The 14627-nt window shown below is 36.6% G+C and overlaps 5 protein-coding genes and 3 non-coding genes across 9 annotated transcripts; 4 read left to right on the top strand and 4 right to left on the bottom strand.

Moving 5' to 3' along the window:
- Nucleotides 1-32: 32 nt before the first annotated feature.
- TRNAG-GCC (transfer RNA glycine (anticodon GCC)) lies at nucleotides 33-103 on the top strand. The gene has a single exon. It is a non-coding gene; the product is annotated as a tRNA-Gly (tRNA).
- A 67-nt stretch (nucleotides 104-170) lies between these two features.
- Nucleotides 171-1687, bottom strand: LOC108817941 (bet1-like SNARE 1-1). The gene is made up of 5 exons (XM_018590769.2): nucleotides 1504-1687; nucleotides 979-1135; nucleotides 627-683; nucleotides 469-528; nucleotides 171-393 (listed from the first exon to the last, which is right to left on the bottom strand). Exons 1-5 carry the CDS (start codon nucleotides 1515-1517, stop codon nucleotides 304-306), a joined length of 378 nt encoding a protein of 125 aa, XP_018446271.1. The 5' UTR covers nucleotides 1518-1687; the 3' UTR covers nucleotides 171-303.
- A 262-nt stretch (nucleotides 1688-1949) lies between these two features.
- LOC108817939 (deoxyhypusine hydroxylase) lies at nucleotides 1950-3918 on the top strand. The gene is made up of 7 exons (XM_018590767.2): nucleotides 1950-2178; nucleotides 2385-2518; nucleotides 2612-2850; nucleotides 2928-3066; nucleotides 3262-3388; nucleotides 3467-3585; nucleotides 3660-3918. Exons 1-7 carry the CDS (start codon nucleotides 2007-2009, stop codon nucleotides 3690-3692), a joined length of 963 nt encoding a protein of 320 aa, XP_018446269.2. The 5' UTR covers nucleotides 1950-2006; the 3' UTR covers nucleotides 3693-3918.
- A 581-nt stretch (nucleotides 3919-4499) lies between these two features.
- Nucleotides 4500-4591, top strand: LOC130498220 (small nucleolar RNA Z102/R77). The gene has a single exon (XR_008937141.1). It is a non-coding gene; the product is annotated as a small nucleolar RNA Z102/R77 (small nucleolar RNA).
- Nucleotides 4592-4689: 98 nt separating this feature from the next.
- Nucleotides 4690-4779, top strand: LOC130498221 (small nucleolar RNA Z102/R77). The gene has a single exon (XR_008937142.1). It is a non-coding gene; the product is annotated as a small nucleolar RNA Z102/R77 (small nucleolar RNA).
- A 1953-nt stretch (nucleotides 4780-6732) lies between these two features.
- Nucleotides 6733-7621, bottom strand: LOC108816280 (MATH domain and coiled-coil domain-containing protein At2g42465-like). Its single transcript, XM_018588859.2, has 3 exons — nucleotides 7546-7621; nucleotides 7314-7468; nucleotides 6733-7239 (listed from the first exon to the last, which is right to left on the bottom strand). Exons 2-3 carry the CDS (start codon nucleotides 7368-7370, stop codon nucleotides 6835-6837), a joined length of 462 nt encoding a protein of 153 aa, XP_018444361.2. The 5' UTR covers nucleotides 7371-7468; nucleotides 7546-7621; the 3' UTR covers nucleotides 6733-6834.
- LOC108816278 (MATH domain and coiled-coil domain-containing protein At3g58270) lies at nucleotides 7618-9533 on the bottom strand. Of its 2 annotated transcripts, XM_018588857.2 has the most exons (5): nucleotides 9410-9533; nucleotides 9141-9267; nucleotides 8898-9058; nucleotides 8411-8706; nucleotides 7618-8189 (listed from the first exon to the last, which is right to left on the bottom strand). In XM_018588857.2, exons 2-5 carry the CDS (start codon nucleotides 9248-9250, stop codon nucleotides 7785-7787), a joined length of 972 nt encoding a protein of 323 aa, XP_018444359.2. In that variant the 5' UTR covers nucleotides 9251-9267; nucleotides 9410-9533; the 3' UTR covers nucleotides 7618-7784. The 2 variants fall into 2 exon arrangements, with proteins under 2 accessions (XP_018444359.2, XP_056846208.1); XM_056990228.1 differs by lacking the exon at nucleotides 9410-9533 and having other exon boundaries at nucleotides 8898-8997; nucleotides 9141-9240.
- Nucleotides 9534-12142: 2609 nt separating this feature from the next.
- Nucleotides 12143-13874, bottom strand: LOC108816279 (protein RESTRICTED TEV MOVEMENT 3-like). The gene is made up of 3 exons (XM_056990708.1): nucleotides 13412-13874; nucleotides 12852-13078; nucleotides 12143-12749 (listed from the first exon to the last, which is right to left on the bottom strand). The coding sequence occupies exons 1-3, from the start codon at nucleotides 13572-13574 to the stop codon at nucleotides 12345-12347; spliced, it is 795 nt and encodes a 264-aa protein (XP_056846688.1). The 5' UTR covers nucleotides 13575-13874; the 3' UTR covers nucleotides 12143-12344.
- Nucleotides 13875-14627: the final 753 nt, after the last annotated feature.

Below are 14627 nucleotides of genomic sequence, written 5' to 3'. Positions count from 1 at the left end.
GATAAAACGTTATGTTAAATAATGTTCAACAAGCACCAGTGGTCTAGTGGTAGAATAGTACCCTGCCACGGTACAGACCCGGGTTCGATTCCCGGCTGGTGCATCAATTTTTGTCCCATTTCATTACTGCATTTACGGCAAATCAATATTCTACTTTTTCATATTCTACATTGGAGTAAAGAGGCACTGGATCATACTATAACACTAGGGGCATATATCATTCATTACACATGCAAGAGCCAACATAGACACTGAAAATATCATAAGGCCAATGGATAGATGTTCAGAGTAGGTTTGCCAAATCTAACGAGTAAGATAGTAAATGACTAGAAATAAGCCGACGAACGATGCTACGAGTGTCAGCATTCTTCGGCTTGATTTTGTCTCAAACACCTGCAAGAATTCCTTTCAATTTTCAACATTAGAGACTCTAAGTTTTTATTTACAACACATTGTGAAGCTAGTTACCGTTTTAAACCGGTCCATGGTTCCTGAAAGAATTCCCCTTGACGAATCCATATCATTACCCTACAACATTTTAGAAACCTTGCAAAATGTTCAGTAACAATGGCATCTCTCTGAGCTAAAACGTGAAGAAAAAAATAGAAGAAAAGGATGGGAAATACCATTCTGTCAAGCACACGGTTATGAGCATCTACCTCTTCGTTTATATCACCAGAAAGCTGTGATGAAAAAGAGACGAATCAGAATCATATAGAGTCCAACTTACATGTAACAACGTTACAAGAAATGTGAAGCTATGTTAGGGCTTCTTAAAAACAACTGTGGGGGCTTGTCTCAAATGTAATGCAATAGTATTTCACTACTACTAACTTTTATCATGGCTTTGTTCCATCTACAGACTTTTTGTTACAAAGCTTCGTGTTTGTAGTGATATTTATGCTCGCAAGTTTCATTCACACACATTAGAACCAAACGTTTTGAACATGCGAGAAGAATCGAATCAATCAGGCTTACTCGTTTCAAGAGAATGACTCTGTCTTGCAACCCTTCCAAAGCACGCTCATTCTCGTGCTCATTGATTTCATGAGAGGTGTAAGAAGAAGAAGAAGCAGCTCTGATTCCTCCCTCTTCAATGCCATCAAAGAGCGCACCTCTTCCACCCCGAGGCTCCCTGCAAAACCCACACAAACATCAGACCCTCAGTTACCATCTTCGACTCAAAGCTTATATAAACACCTTGAGTCATTAGCAAGTATGAAACTTAGTGTTCTTCTTAATCTCTTCTACAGCTTTCAATCGCAGCTAATTTTAGATCCAGATTTTGAATTATTTATAAGCTAATTCTAAGCTATACGAATCGGGAGTGATCTACTCAGAGCAACAGTCCTACAATATCGACGACATCTGGGCCCGATGAACCCTAATCTACGGATTACACAGCTCATGACAGCATAATATAGAATCGCCAGATCGGCCAGATCATTTCTATTTCCAAACAAAATCGAATAGAAGAAAAACATTCGAGAGCTTGGATCTAACCTTCTAGGATTCATCGATCAATCGAATGAATTCTCGAGATGATTCCACCCCTCAGAGTATCCAATCACCTTCTCCGAATTGAGGAATAAAAACGGTTGAAACGTCGCTGTGGTTAATCTCTTAAGCGAATCAACAACACTCCAACAGACCAGACGACAAATGATAAACTTTCGCGGGGAATAATTGAAACTATGGGGTCGAATTACGATTATGAGATTATTATTATTGGAGCAGATACCAAATTTGATATTACGTCCCGCATATTTCTTTTTATTTTCGAATTACCGATAAAACTTATACAAACTATGGGGTCAATTTACAATTATAAGATTACTATTGGAGCAAACAATAAATTTGGTTATTACCGGGGTAGGTCCCGCGAATCGGATTCTCACCTCTTTGCATACAAAAACAAACCCTAGTCGTCGTCGGCTCTGTTACTCCGTCGTAACACTAATCGGAAACCCAGGTTCTTCAGCTGCCGCCGGCCAATCCAATTTGCGATGGCAACTAACGGTTCAGTTTCATCAACGGAGAACGGCGGAGTAAGTAAACTGGAGAAGTTTCTGTGCGAGCGGTTGTTGGATCAGTCGCAGCCGATCTCAGAGCGATTTAGAGCTCTCTTCTCCCTTCGCAACTTGAAAGGCCCTGCTCCTCGCAACGCTCTAATCCTCGGTTTGTTCAGTCTCCTCTGCTCTCTTTGCTTCATTCAGTTTCATTTGCACGAGAGCGAACCAAAAAGATTGTCACTTTGAGTAGAATATTAGAGATATTAATTTGAGTAGGATTTTTAGTGGTCGTGTGGACTCTCTTCTCTTGTATTGAATATGCAAAACAAACGTTGTAAAGATTCAAGCTTTGACTTTCCTTTTCTCCTGCAGCATCCAGAGACTCATCCAACTTGTTGGCACATGAAGCTGCGTTTGCGTTGGGACAGATGCAAGATGCTGAAGCTGTTCCTGCTCTTGAGTCCGTTCTTAACGACATGTCCTTGCATCCTATTGTACGCCATGAGTTGAGTATATAGCTGATGATCATCCTTGTGCTATAGTCAATTGTTTCTTCTGTATCAGTAGTTTATGTTGCTGATGCGATCTTGTGTTAACAGGCAGCAGAAGCTCTTGGAGCCATTGGTTTAGCTGGTAATGCTGAGATATTGAAGAAAAGCTTGATCTTGGATCCTGCTCAGGAGGTTCGGGAGACATGTGAGTTAGCTCTCAAAAGGATCGAAGAGTTGAGTAGTGTTGATGCGGAGAAGAACCAGTCAGACACGACAGAGAGATCACCTTTCATGTCTGTTGACCCAGCGGCTCCAGCTGCTGCTTTCTCCTCTGTCCACCAACTGAGGTTCGTCTAAGCTTGCTCAACTCGAGAACTTCTAGGAGATGATTTTCCAGTTTGTGACAGCTCATTGAATTACACAGGGAGATTCTTATGGATGAAACAAAAGGCATGTATGAGAGATATGCTGCTCTTTTCGCTCTAAGGAATCATGGTGGAGACGAGGCTGTTTCTGCTATTGTTGATTCTTTGAGTGCTGATAGTGCCCTTCTACGTCATGAGGTTTGTCAAGTTTCCTTCTTTTGATGACTTTCAGTTTGGTCACTGACTCGTTGTTTGTTAGTGATAACTACTTTCCAAACATGTTCAGGAACTTGCATGTGTGTATGTGTGTTAAGATCTTTTTATCTTGAATCTTTGTTTCATTCTTCTCTTAAATGAAATTGTCATTTCTTTTTGTTAATACATTGTGTGTAGGTTGCTTATGTCTTGGGGCAATTGCAAAACAAAGCTGCCCTAGCAACACTAAGCAAAATACTGAGAGATTTGAATGAGCACCCAATGGTTAGACACGAGGCTGCAGAAGCGCTTGGTTCTATTGCAGGTATTCATTCATCAGATGAACTATCACAACTTGATTGTCTTTACTCACTTTCTTGCATTTTTGGGCTTATTTTGTCAGATGAGCAGAGCATTGCATTGCTACAGGAATTCTCAAGGGACCCTGAGCCGATTGTTTCGCAAAGCTGTGAAGTTGCATTGAGCATGCTGGAATTTGAAAATTCCGGCAAATCATTTGAGGTAAAATACTTTGGTCTCAAAACTCTTGCCCTCGGTGAATCTTTAACAACCCATAACGAAACCTGTTTTGGCAGTTCTTTTTCACTCAAGACCCGCTTGTTCATTAAAATGCGTAAGGATCTTAACCATTCTTCGATCATTTACAACAAAGGAATACAAGCAGTTGCAGCAAGCGAACCTTTTGTTATACAGAGAGGTGAACTGCTGCTACTTAGCATCTTAATTATGTCCGATTGTTATAGTTCTATGTATTGAATTTAATTTTAAGATACATTGTCTTAGTCGGTATGGAAGCTTTCCATTGTTAAAGAAAGGGAATGATTTTGCATGTCTTCTAATTTCTACCATTTCGTTGCTGTATAAAACCTAACTCTACTTCTGCTGTGAGCTACCTCTCCATTGTAAGGTAATGCACACACAAATTGGATAATTCTTTTTTTAAAAGATAGATTGGCGTGGGACATGATGCATAGCAGTTAGTTAACACAAATCAACATGATGCTACCCACCAACTGAAGAAAAAGAGAAAGGAAAAGAACCAAAGAACGTTGCACCAGGACCAAACATGAGGCTTGTAAAGAGAGAGACAGAAAGCTTCGTTATTTTGATTTTCGGCCCATAATAAAACTTCACGGTTACAAACAATAGCCCATTATTGTTTGTTAATGGAAGAAAACAGCTGGGGGGTATTTACGTCCGTTGAAGAGGAAACCCTAAGTTTATGGATGTATATATACAGGCTTAATCCGTACTCAAATTCTCGACGGCTCTGTTTCAATCCATCCCCATTGAGTTTTCAGATTTCAAGTTTCGATCTTATGTGAGTTGTTTTAGTTAATTGTAGTCTCCATAATTCCGTTGAAAATAAAATGGATCGATTCTGAAGATAATTTACAAAAGAGGAGAAAGAGAGAGAGAGAGATGATGATTGAACTTTTCTTTGTTCCCTATTGGTTTGATTCGCCGAAATGATGGCATCTTACGTATTAGCTCTATCTGATCTCTCTCTTGTCCTCTTAAATTTTTTCCATGCTTTACTGTACGTTTTTGTTTGGTTTTATTTTGGTGATGTTGGTTGGGTCACTAAAAGAGACAAGAGAATGGGAATGATGAATGATGAACTTTGTTGTTCCCTATTGGTTTGATTCGCCGCGATGATGGCATCTTACGTATTAGCTCTATCTGATCCCATTCTCTTCTCTTGTATTATCTTTTTTTTTAAATTCTTTTCTAGTGTGACATGTTAGACTATATATGTTTTTACCTGAGGTGTGTATTGTTAGTCGACCACAAGTTTTCTCTAGACTTGAATAAGATTCAAGATTTTATTTTCAATTTGGATTATTGTTCATTAGAATATCTACGTGTTTGTGTTCTGGTTTTCGCCTTTGTATATAGCCCAATTTTTCATATTTTGGCCCCATGTAAACCAGTGCCTCAATTAGGATTGAAATTGAAATTGAACTCAAAGCTATAGACACAAAACCTAGTTCGCAAATTCACAAGTCAAACAGCAGCCTTCTGTCGGATCCGTAGTTGTTGTCTGACTGCCTAAATAGGGCTGTCGACTGATAGCACAGTAATTTAGTTGTTGTTCGAAATTTGCAGAGAATAGAATTATTAATGGCTAATCAGGACAATTTTAAAGTACGAGAAAACAATTACAATTGCTAATTAATTTAACAGTTATGGATGCTTGAATCTGTCCTCACCTATATACTGAAGAGCAAACTCAGCATTACAAGCCTCTTTTTCAGTTGATATGGAAAACACAACCAAATTATAAAGTCTTGTCATTTTCTGTGGAGATGCTTGTGTGTCTAACAATGATAGATAGCTTGCGTCATAGACATTGACCATCTGCACGAGGTCCCAATCATGAAACGAATCTGCAAATCAACTGCTTTTTTCTTTTCCTTATGCAAAAGATTTGTATTGGCCATCTCCCCTGTTTCAGCTCCTCCTGGTTGAGATATTTCAGTGTCTTTTGTTTATAACCTCTATTAGGCCTGGGCATAAAATCCGGAACCCGAAATCTGAACCGAACCCGAACCGAAAAACCCGAGCCATTATCCGACTCGAAATGTAAAAATACCCGAACGGCTCTTGTAGGGTGGTATAAAAATATTCGAACCCGAAGTGTTATTAACCGAACCCGAACGGGTAACCCGAAAAATTCGAAACTAATAGTTAATATAAATATTTTAAAATATATATAAGTATTTTAGTTATTAAATTTAATATTCATGGTAATATGATATATAATAATAAATATTAACAATATTAAAAATGTTTTAAGTACACAATTAGTTATAAATAAGTAATATATAATTTGTTCATTGGAATAACAAGTCTACTCTCTATAATATAATGTATATTGTTTACAAATAATGTTTGTTTTCATGCTTAATTTAACATTTTATTGTTATTTTAGCAATTTTATGTGTGATAGATTAATTTTTATTAATTTAGTTGTTTTTCTTTATGTTTTTCTTTAAGTTTTTGTATTTTTACTTTGGTTATATTCGAACCGAACTGATATAATCCGAACCCGAATGATATATGTTTACTTTATGGGTTTTAGGATGCAATATAATTTTTAACCGGACCTGAAGTTTTATTATCCGAACCCGACCCATACTAATGAAATTTTACTATGGGACCTAGGAGCGTAAACCCGAAAACCCAAAAATCCGAAAAACCCGATCCGAACACCAACGGATACCCAAAGGCCTAGGCCTAACCTCTATAGAGTTGTCCACTGATCAGAATCACCCAAAGGAAGCAAACTCTATAAGTTTAGTACACTGGATAGTATGGGATTTTTTTTTTTTTTTTTTATCAACTAGGATAGTATGGATATTATTGACCACGAGGCACAAGATACTGTTATGAAAGGCTAGCGCAGATGCAGAAGTATGAAATGTAAGAAAAGAGGCTGAAGAAGTATTTAGAGAAGTGAGTTCTGCCATCCAGGAATGGCTAAAAGGTGATATTGATGGAGCCTGGTCGGAGGGAAAAGAACAAGTGCAGATTAGATGTACCTTAAAGGGACCTTTTATGGCAGAGTACTTTAGATGTGACCTAGAGCCTAGATCACTACCTAATAAATAAAAGTTAAGGTACAGAAGATGTGGACCCTTTGGTCCTTTTATTCAATCATTCTTGTAATAAATTAACGCCACATATTCTTAAGCACATGAGTAGAAACCTGAAAACAATAAGGCTTCTTCACAAGTCAGTTTCCATTCAAACAACATCCTCGAAACCAAGTCGAGCACTGTCGGAAACAGCCTCGTTCTCTTCATTCTTCCGTTCAACTTCAAGCTCAAGCAACACTTGTCTCTGTTCCATAATCATTCTATGAAGCTCTCTCATGCGTGCACCACGCGCTTCCATTTTCTTCTTCTTCACGCAAAGCTCTTCCAGCTTCCTCTTCAACCAGTCCAACTCGAAACCTACCCCTTCCAAATCCAAAAGCGTGTTCTCAGCATCTCTAAGCTCCTCCTCCGTGAGCTCCTGAGGGGCTAAGCAAGTTATATCGATGAGGTCGAGGAGGGTGTTCATGTACGCATTCTTCACCAGTTGGTTCTTTGGACGAAGATTCAAAGCTGTTTCTGGGTGTCTTTCAAAGATTCTTCTCACATACTCTACCTGAGAACAACTAGTCTAATGTAAGAAAGACAACCAAAGTGATAACTGTTAAGGGAAACAATAAGTGTTCTTACCTCTGAATAGAGAACTAGAAAGCCATTGAACTCCACTGTTCCATCACCGTTCCACATTTGATACGAGCTGAGTTTTTCTTGATACAGAGAGAGAAGCTTTACTTGCAGATTCAGTAACTGTGAGTTTTGTGTGTTTGAGGATTGTCTTCTTGTAACTGAAATATATATTAAACAAGATGCATGTATCCCAAATCAACGTGATCTATCATCTAATCGTAACTTAATACATTACCTAGTCATAATTATGTAACAGATTACTATTAATGGCATCACACGTCTTGCTTCTTCTTTGGGAAATGACTATATGCAAAGATAGTTACTTTTCCGTCAAGAAATACATTGCAATTAAAGAAACCTATAGAGTCCTAAAGGCTCAGATCATTGCTGAGACCAGAAAACCAAACAGAACTAAGACTAGAAAACCAAATAGAACTAAAAATCCAAGCGACTTAGAACACCAACTTAAACCCATCAAACGACATCATCGAATGATAGGGGAGCTCTGGCTACAGACACATCTGCTTTCTCCTTCTCCAGCTCTGCTTCTAGGTTTAAGCACTTCTGCTTCAAATCCTTCAACTCTTCCTCTATCTCTTGCATCCTTTTCTCGCCAGCTTCCTGTTTCTCCTTCTTTTCTGACATTTTTTCCAATTTCTCTTTCAACCAATCTAAATTCAGCCCTGCCTTTGTCAAGAACGAGAGGGAAGCATATGCGTCAGTCAGATCATCCTTGGAGATTTCCTGAGTCGACTGGCACAGCGTGTTAATCAGGCTGAGGAGGACGTTGATGTAAGCAGTCCTAAGATGCTCATTCTTTGGACGGAACTTTGATGCAATGTCAGGGTGTCTTTCAAATATACGGCTCATGGTTTCCACCTGCAAGTTAAAAAAAGATGAATAATGTAAAACCTAACATTCATGGGGCAGTTATCGGAGACTTGAAAACACTCAAAGCAGACCACAAAATACTCCAATATTCCAGTTTCCCTCATATTCTGCAACTCACACAGACATATATCAAGAAACTTTTTTCTTCTTTCTTATGTTCACTGAATTTATGTGCGAGTGAAGGAAGGACGGACACATTGATTTAATACCTGTGAAGGAAGGACTTGAAAGCCATTGACGTCGGTGCTTTCATTTACTGAAACCTCAAGTAAATCATTAGACTCCGCACCATCATCTTCCTCTACCATCTTCTCTGATCCGGATTCCTCTCCAATTCCATCTGGTACATCTAGTTTTCCAATAGCTTCAAGAACATATACCTCAGCAACAATCTTGAGGTCTCCGTTTACCAGGAATCCACCATCTTTATCATAAATTTTGTCAAGTGGAAGCATTGACGTAAAACCCCAGTCGAAGTCCTTCGCATCAAACCAGTGGTATGTACCTGTTAAAAAAAAACCCTACATCTTATCATTGACTTCACATAAAATCAAGCCATACATGAGCTATATATACTGAAAACATCTCTGTTAACAATGAACTAGGAGCATAAACTATGAAACCAAAATCTAAATCAACCGAGCTCAAACACGCTTTAGCAACACAGAACTCCAGTTGGAGACTAGAAACAATCACCTTTGGTTTGGAAGAGTTCAGTCGAAACTCGATTCACTACACATAAGTACATTTCTGTTCGTCTTCTCCATCCATAGGGCAATGATTGACTACCAGCAACCTCCAGATACAGAGACAAACACTTAACACCACCATTTCCTTTAGGAAAAGCAACAAGACGCCTTCATGAAAAGGAAAAAAAACCAGTAAAATAAATATATAAATGGACGAAGTTAGTAGAAAAAAGTAGCAATCTTTTCCTACCATTTGCAGCCACCAGCAACGAACTCATCAGAATAAACTTTCATGGATTGCAGAGAACAGAAGTTCCTAATCACCCAAGTGAACAACTTCTTATCAGCTTCCTTCCCCATTGATCTTTGAATGATTCCTAATCAAGCAACGATTTTGATCAGAAAAAAACCCTAATTTCGTGTTCTAGAAGCTTGTACACACTCTTCAATTTCAAAAACAGATTATCAGAATCGACATTAAGAAGAGAGTGTAAGAGATAACTGAGTAGAAGGATCTACCTCTGAGAGAAACGTGTGGAAGTGAGAATCGTTTAGGTTACGTTTGCGAAGGCGAAGCTCTCATTAGAAACTGAGATTGTCGCATGCGCGAGAGGAAATATATATACGAGGAGGCAGACGAGTGATGGCACCGTTGTTATAGTGATATTGACTTGGGCCGAAAAGACCAGCCCACTACAAATATAATGTTGAAAACTCTTGATAGCTTTGTTAACTTTTTGTTAAACTGACACGTTGTCTAGCAAGCGTACTAAGAAACGACACACAGTGTTGTCTTTCCGAAATGCACAAAAAATATTATATACATTGGTTTTAAACTAAAATAATTAAACTGAAGCTGAAGTTAATCTATCTATCTATACTATTATTTGCGAAGTGATTTTTTGCAACAGAACTCTCACGTTAAAAGTTAGAGCGGTTAAAGTCAATGATATCCTTAATGAATTTGTATATATAATTAAAAACGAATTTATATTAATCAGATTAATTTTAATAAAATAAGATAATTTATATATTGTGTTGTTATCTTAAAATAATTATTTCTGTTCTAAAATTTTAAAAATAAGATATAGAATAATTTATCTATATCTTTACTATTATTTGTGAATTTATTATATAGTTAAAAACGAATTTAAATTAATAATTTTAATTATGTAAAATAAGATAATTCTTATATATTGTGTTGTTATCTTTAAATAATTATTTATATTATAAAAGTTAAAAAATTAAGATATAAAACAATCTATCTATCTTATTAACATACGTTAGTCATATTTATGCTCTCCATAATTATATGTTTAGTCATATTTTATACTTAATTATTAATATTAATTAATAAATAATTTTAGTGATTTAACTGATAATTTATCACTGTCTTGAAAATAACTAAAATATGCTAAAGACAATATCATAGCCAAACTTATATACTATAATTTAGTAATATTAAAATATGTTTATATTATATTTTGGTTTAGTAATATTAAACCGAATCTATTTTATATATATATATATATATATATATATATACACATAAGGTAGAATAATAATTTATCTTTTATGATAGATTTCTAAAACAATCAAAATCATTTATTCTGATAATTTCTGAAAAGGTTGGCAGAAGATTCAAAATTATTTATAATATTATTTACAAAATAATTTGTTCTCTCTCATTTTAAATTTATAGCGTTGATTTTTTTTATCGTTCTTATATAATAAATAATTAGGTTATATTTGGTAATATATAATTACCCATAAATTAAAAAAAATTATTAGTTTCGTATTCATCATTATCTAAAAGATTTTATATTATATTATCTAAAATATTTTACATCATATGTATTTAAAATAAATATAATTTATGTACATATGGATATTTTAAGTTTATTTTACATAACAAAAGATATTTTATTAAAATAAAAAATTAATATTTGGTTAATTATTAATATTTAAAAAACATGAGAATACTTTTATTCTAAGGTTTTTGAATTTATGGTATATTTTTTTATAATTTTATTAAATTATTAAGCCCGCAAGTGTGGTCAAAACACCTAATTTCATAGATATTAGAACAGTTTTATATATCTATATTCGATTAACTGAAAATTGAAAACCTCAAACAAAATAAGGACCAGGACTATTAGAAAAAAAGGACCAGGACATAGACTTATGGCAATGTTTAAGTGAGATTGACTTGGACCGGAAGTCCGTCCAGTAGAAAAAATCTTGAAAACTGTTCCTTTATGTTTTGCTAAATCTACACGCTGTCTAAGGCAAAAGTACAAGACAAGAAAATCTCTTCCCAACAAGACAACAGCAAAAAATCACAGTATAACTAAGGTGACCAAGTTACTCACCATGGAAGTAACCGGATCAACCACATATCTCCCATGTGTAGACTCTTTTGGAGACAGGGCTCGATGTTAAGGACGCATTGCGTCTCGAGAGATCCTCCCCGGTGTCGTCAGGTGTTGTTCCCAACACAATGCCTCGTCTCCATGGGTCTTCTTCTTGTGAAATCTCAGGAGTCTCCTTCCTGCAAACACCAAAGATCATTTCAAATCTGATATGAAACAGAGATTATATCATTAGAGTTGAGTTCCATGGAATCAAAGCTATCGCAGAGTTCAAGAACATCATTACAACTTAGTCAGAGATCGGATCCAGCGGTGACTTCGTAGTCAACGGAAGCGGTGATTCTGGTGCGGGGGAGGAAAGCGGCGCCGTGCTGGAGATCGAGCATCTCGCCTCGGAGCTTGTCGGGCTTGGCGTCGACGAGGGCGATCTCGTCGGCGATATCTTGGGTGAGGATGGTTTGAGCGATGACCATGACGACGTTTCCGACGCCGAGGACGACGGAGACCTTGGTGCAGCGAAGAGGCAAGAGAGTGGAAAAGGAAGAGGAATGTTGCTAAAGACTTGATCCTTAAAATGCTTAGTTAAGGATTTTTTCTTAGTAGGTTCATGAGTTACAATGTTATTATAATCAAATAATGCTAAGGATTAGTGCTAAGGATTTGTTTAAATCCTCCATTAGAGATGGTCTAACAAGCGCACAGAGAAACGGCAATCTGACTTTTTCTCTTCCTGTACATCTTTCTTTCACATGTCAAAGAAAGAAAATAGCTGCGGACCGAAACAAGGCAAAACTTGATGATTTGATAAAATGAGCAAAATATTGTTATCAAACATTTGCCATAACCAATAAAAACCCCAAACTTTGTTGTCACCTGTTCACACGTCATCGCTTTTCATATGCAATTCATCCTAATGAATGAGTTATAATAAATATATAACTGTTTGTAGTTTATCTTATACTATTAGAAATTATATATTCTATGGTCAATTCCAAGTTACGAGTGATGATGAGTCTCTATTAAGAGTTCTCTCAGGAACAAACCAGAACCAAACTCCCAAGTGCTTCAAGATCTCAAGAACATTAAACAACATCATCAAATGAGAGAGGAGCTTTTGCAGCCGACATCTTCACCTTCTCTTTCTGAACTAGATCTTCCATGTCTGAACACTTCCGCTTCAAGTCCCTCAAATCTTCCTCCATTTCTTGTAGCCCAGCCTCAGAAGATTTCTCATTCTTCTTTTTCTCTGACACCTCATCAAGCTTCTTCTCCAACCAATCCAGCTTAAATCCAGCATCTCTCATGAATCCCATTGCAGCATAAGCATCAGACAAATCATCCTGGGAGAGCTCCTGCGGTGACTGGCACATAGTCTCAATCAGAGTGAGTAGAAAACTTATGTAAGCTGTCCTTAGATTTGGGTTCTTTGGACGGAACTCAGATGCAAGCTCCGAGTGTCTTTCAAACATACGGCTCACAGATTCTGCCTGTGACATAAATAACCATGTCAGATTAAAACAGTTTTGGGAGACCTAAGACATCAACATTATGTTCTTTCTCGTGGCTTAATAAACTCTACACACACTTACATGTGAAGGAAGAATCTGAAACCCATTAACATCTATTGTTTCTATTATTGTTGAAGTTTCCTCTGACACATCTAATTTGCCAATAACTTCAAGAACATCTATCTCAACCAAAATTTTGAGATCCCCATTTACAAGAAATCCGGAATCTTTGGCGTGGAGCTCATTAAGAGGCAACATGGATAAACGACCCCACCCGGGACTCTTCTGCTCAAACCACTGTTGTAATTCTGTAAAATCACAAAGCAAAAAAAAAATCATCTAATCAGTTCATTTGCATCAAAAGGACTAGCTCCTGTGGATATTGGAGCAAAAACAACTAAAATATGAATCTAAAACTACCCAATAGAAGCCTTGAGAAAACATAGAACTCAAACCAAAATTATAGCCTTGCAAAATGTCAAAATAAATTTGCCATCTCAACATTCATCTCAATTTGTAAATCGAACTTGTCCTGACCTTATGAGTTAGAGACGATCGTGATGAGATCGTCCTTCTTTCTGCTAATTATTTAAAGCTTTGTTGCCTTAAAAAATATGGAGACGAGTCAGAGATGCTTTTACCATGTTTTCTGGAGAGTTTTTTTGAACGTTGGTTTAATACGGTAAATGAAAATTTTGTGTGTCTTCTCCATCCAATAGGCAATAATCCAGAATTGTCGACTTCCAGAAACAGAGACAAGTGATCATTGTTATTATTTCCCTTGGGATATGCAGAAAGATACATACATGTGCAACAGCAAACACGATCAAAACAAATCACTAAAACAGAAGAGAATATCCCGTAAACCTAACTTGGAAAAGGACATTAGAAGACAAACTTATCTTCTTACCACTTGCAGCCATCCACGACGAAACGATCAGAATACAATTTGTCAGAACTCAAAGAGGAGAAATTCTTGATCACCCAAGTGATCTTCTTATTAAATTGCTTCCCCATTAAAGATGATTCCTAATAAATCAAACTACAAGAGAATGTGATGAGGCCTTGAAGAGAAGAAAAACCTTATTGAAATTGAGATTTGTTGTAAATCACTGAGGAAAGTTGTAACTTTATTCACAGCCAAAATTCCTTATATACTCCCTCCGTTTCTGAAAGTAGGATTTTTTAGATTTTATTTTTGTTTCATAAAGATAGATTTTCGATATTTTTAAGGGTTGACGTCGATTAGCACCCCAAACTTAACACACCAACAATTTTTCAACCCAGACTTTCAGACTCATCAATTGTCCCCATAAACTATCAATTGCATCAATTTTCAACAATTTTAGTAAATTAAACTAAATCACGTTTAGTGACCAAAATCACGATTACTTAAAACTGATTGCCCAATACCTAAACCGAATACTACTAAACCCGACAAAAAAATAAATAAGACATCTCTATCTAGCGTTGTCTTCTTCGATAGAGATTGGGAATTGAGGACAAGAAAAATAATCGTGAGCTTAGGAAAGTGTAATCGAGAATCTAGGATTCTTGAAGGTTTATGGAGGACGATGAAGAACATGAAGAAGGTTTTGTTCCTGTTGCTTTTGCTGTAACAGTGACCATGGAAGCCGACGAAGGAAAGAGAGAAACTTTGTTCCCTGTTTCTGTAACTATGGCGACGACAGATGAAGAAGAGTCAAATAGAGAGTGGAGCATTCATGTTACTCTTGTTACTGAAGCTTCGACAGTGGAAGATGAAGAGTATTGGAAATATGAAATCGGCCAAAATCCTAGAAAGGGTGAGAAGGAAGACAAAGAAGATAGAAATATTGAAATTATAAATGGTCAAAT

This window comes from Raphanus sativus, chromosome 7 (assembly GCF_000801105.2).
Source record: "Raphanus sativus cultivar WK10039 chromosome 7, ASM80110v3, whole genome shotgun sequence".
Taxonomy (NCBI): Eukaryota; Viridiplantae; Streptophyta; class Magnoliopsida; order Brassicales; family Brassicaceae; genus Raphanus; species Raphanus sativus.
This window is presented reverse-complemented; position numbering and strand designations above follow the sequence as displayed.

Bases quoted from the DNA above. Each gene is read 5' to 3' on its own strand.
- LOC108817941 (XM_018590769.2), bottom strand. The intron at 684-978 runs GTAAGCCTGATT...TTTTCATCACAG, and splicing joins GAGTCATTCTCTTGAAACGA to CTTTCTGGTGATATAAACGA. The intron at 529-626 runs GTATTTCCCATC...AAAATGTTGTAG, and splicing joins ACCGTGTGCTTGACAGAATG to GGTAATGATATGGATTCGTC.
- LOC108817939 (XM_018590767.2), top strand. From the start codon at position 2,007: ATGGCAACTAACGGTTCAGTTTCATCAACGGAGAACGGCGGAGTAAGT. The intron at 2,519-2,611 runs TTGAGTATATAG...TTGTGTTAACAG, and splicing joins ATCCTATTGTACGCCATGAG to GCAGCAGAAGCTCTTGGAGC. The intron at 3,389-3,466 runs GTATTCATTCAT...TTATTTTGTCAG, and splicing joins AGCGCTTGGTTCTATTGCAG to ATGAGCAGAGCATTGCATTG.
- LOC108816280 (XM_018588859.2), bottom strand. From the start codon at position 7,370: ATGTGGAACGGTGATGGAACAGTGGAGTTCAATGGCTTTCTAGTTCTC. The intron at 7,240-7,313 runs GTAAGAACACTT...AGTTGTTCTCAG, and splicing joins TTCTAGTTCTCTATTCAGAG to GTAGAGTATGTGAGAAGAAT.
- LOC108816278 (XM_018588857.2), bottom strand. From the start codon at position 9,250: ATGGGGAAGGAAGCTGATAAGAAGTTGTTCACTTGGGTGATTAGGAAC. The intron at 9,059-9,140 runs GTAGGAAAAGAT...CTTTTCATGAAG, and splicing joins GTTGCTGGTGGCTGCAAATG to GCGTCTTGTTGCTTTTCCTA. The intron at 8,707-8,897 runs GTGATTGTTTCT...TTTTTTTAACAG, and splicing joins TGAACTCTTCCAAACCAAAG to GTACATACCACTGGTTTGAT.
- LOC108816279 (XM_056990708.1), bottom strand. From the start codon at position 13,574: ATGTATCTTTCTGCATATCCCAAGGGAAATAATAACAATGATCACTTG. The intron at 13,079-13,411 runs GTAAAAGCATCT...GTGATTTTACAG, and splicing joins AAAACTCTCCAGAAAACATG to AATTACAACAGTGGTTTGAG. The intron at 12,750-12,851 runs GTAAGTGTGTGT...TTTATGTCACAG, and splicing joins TTCAGATTCTTCCTTCACAT to GCAGAATCTGTGAGCCGTAT.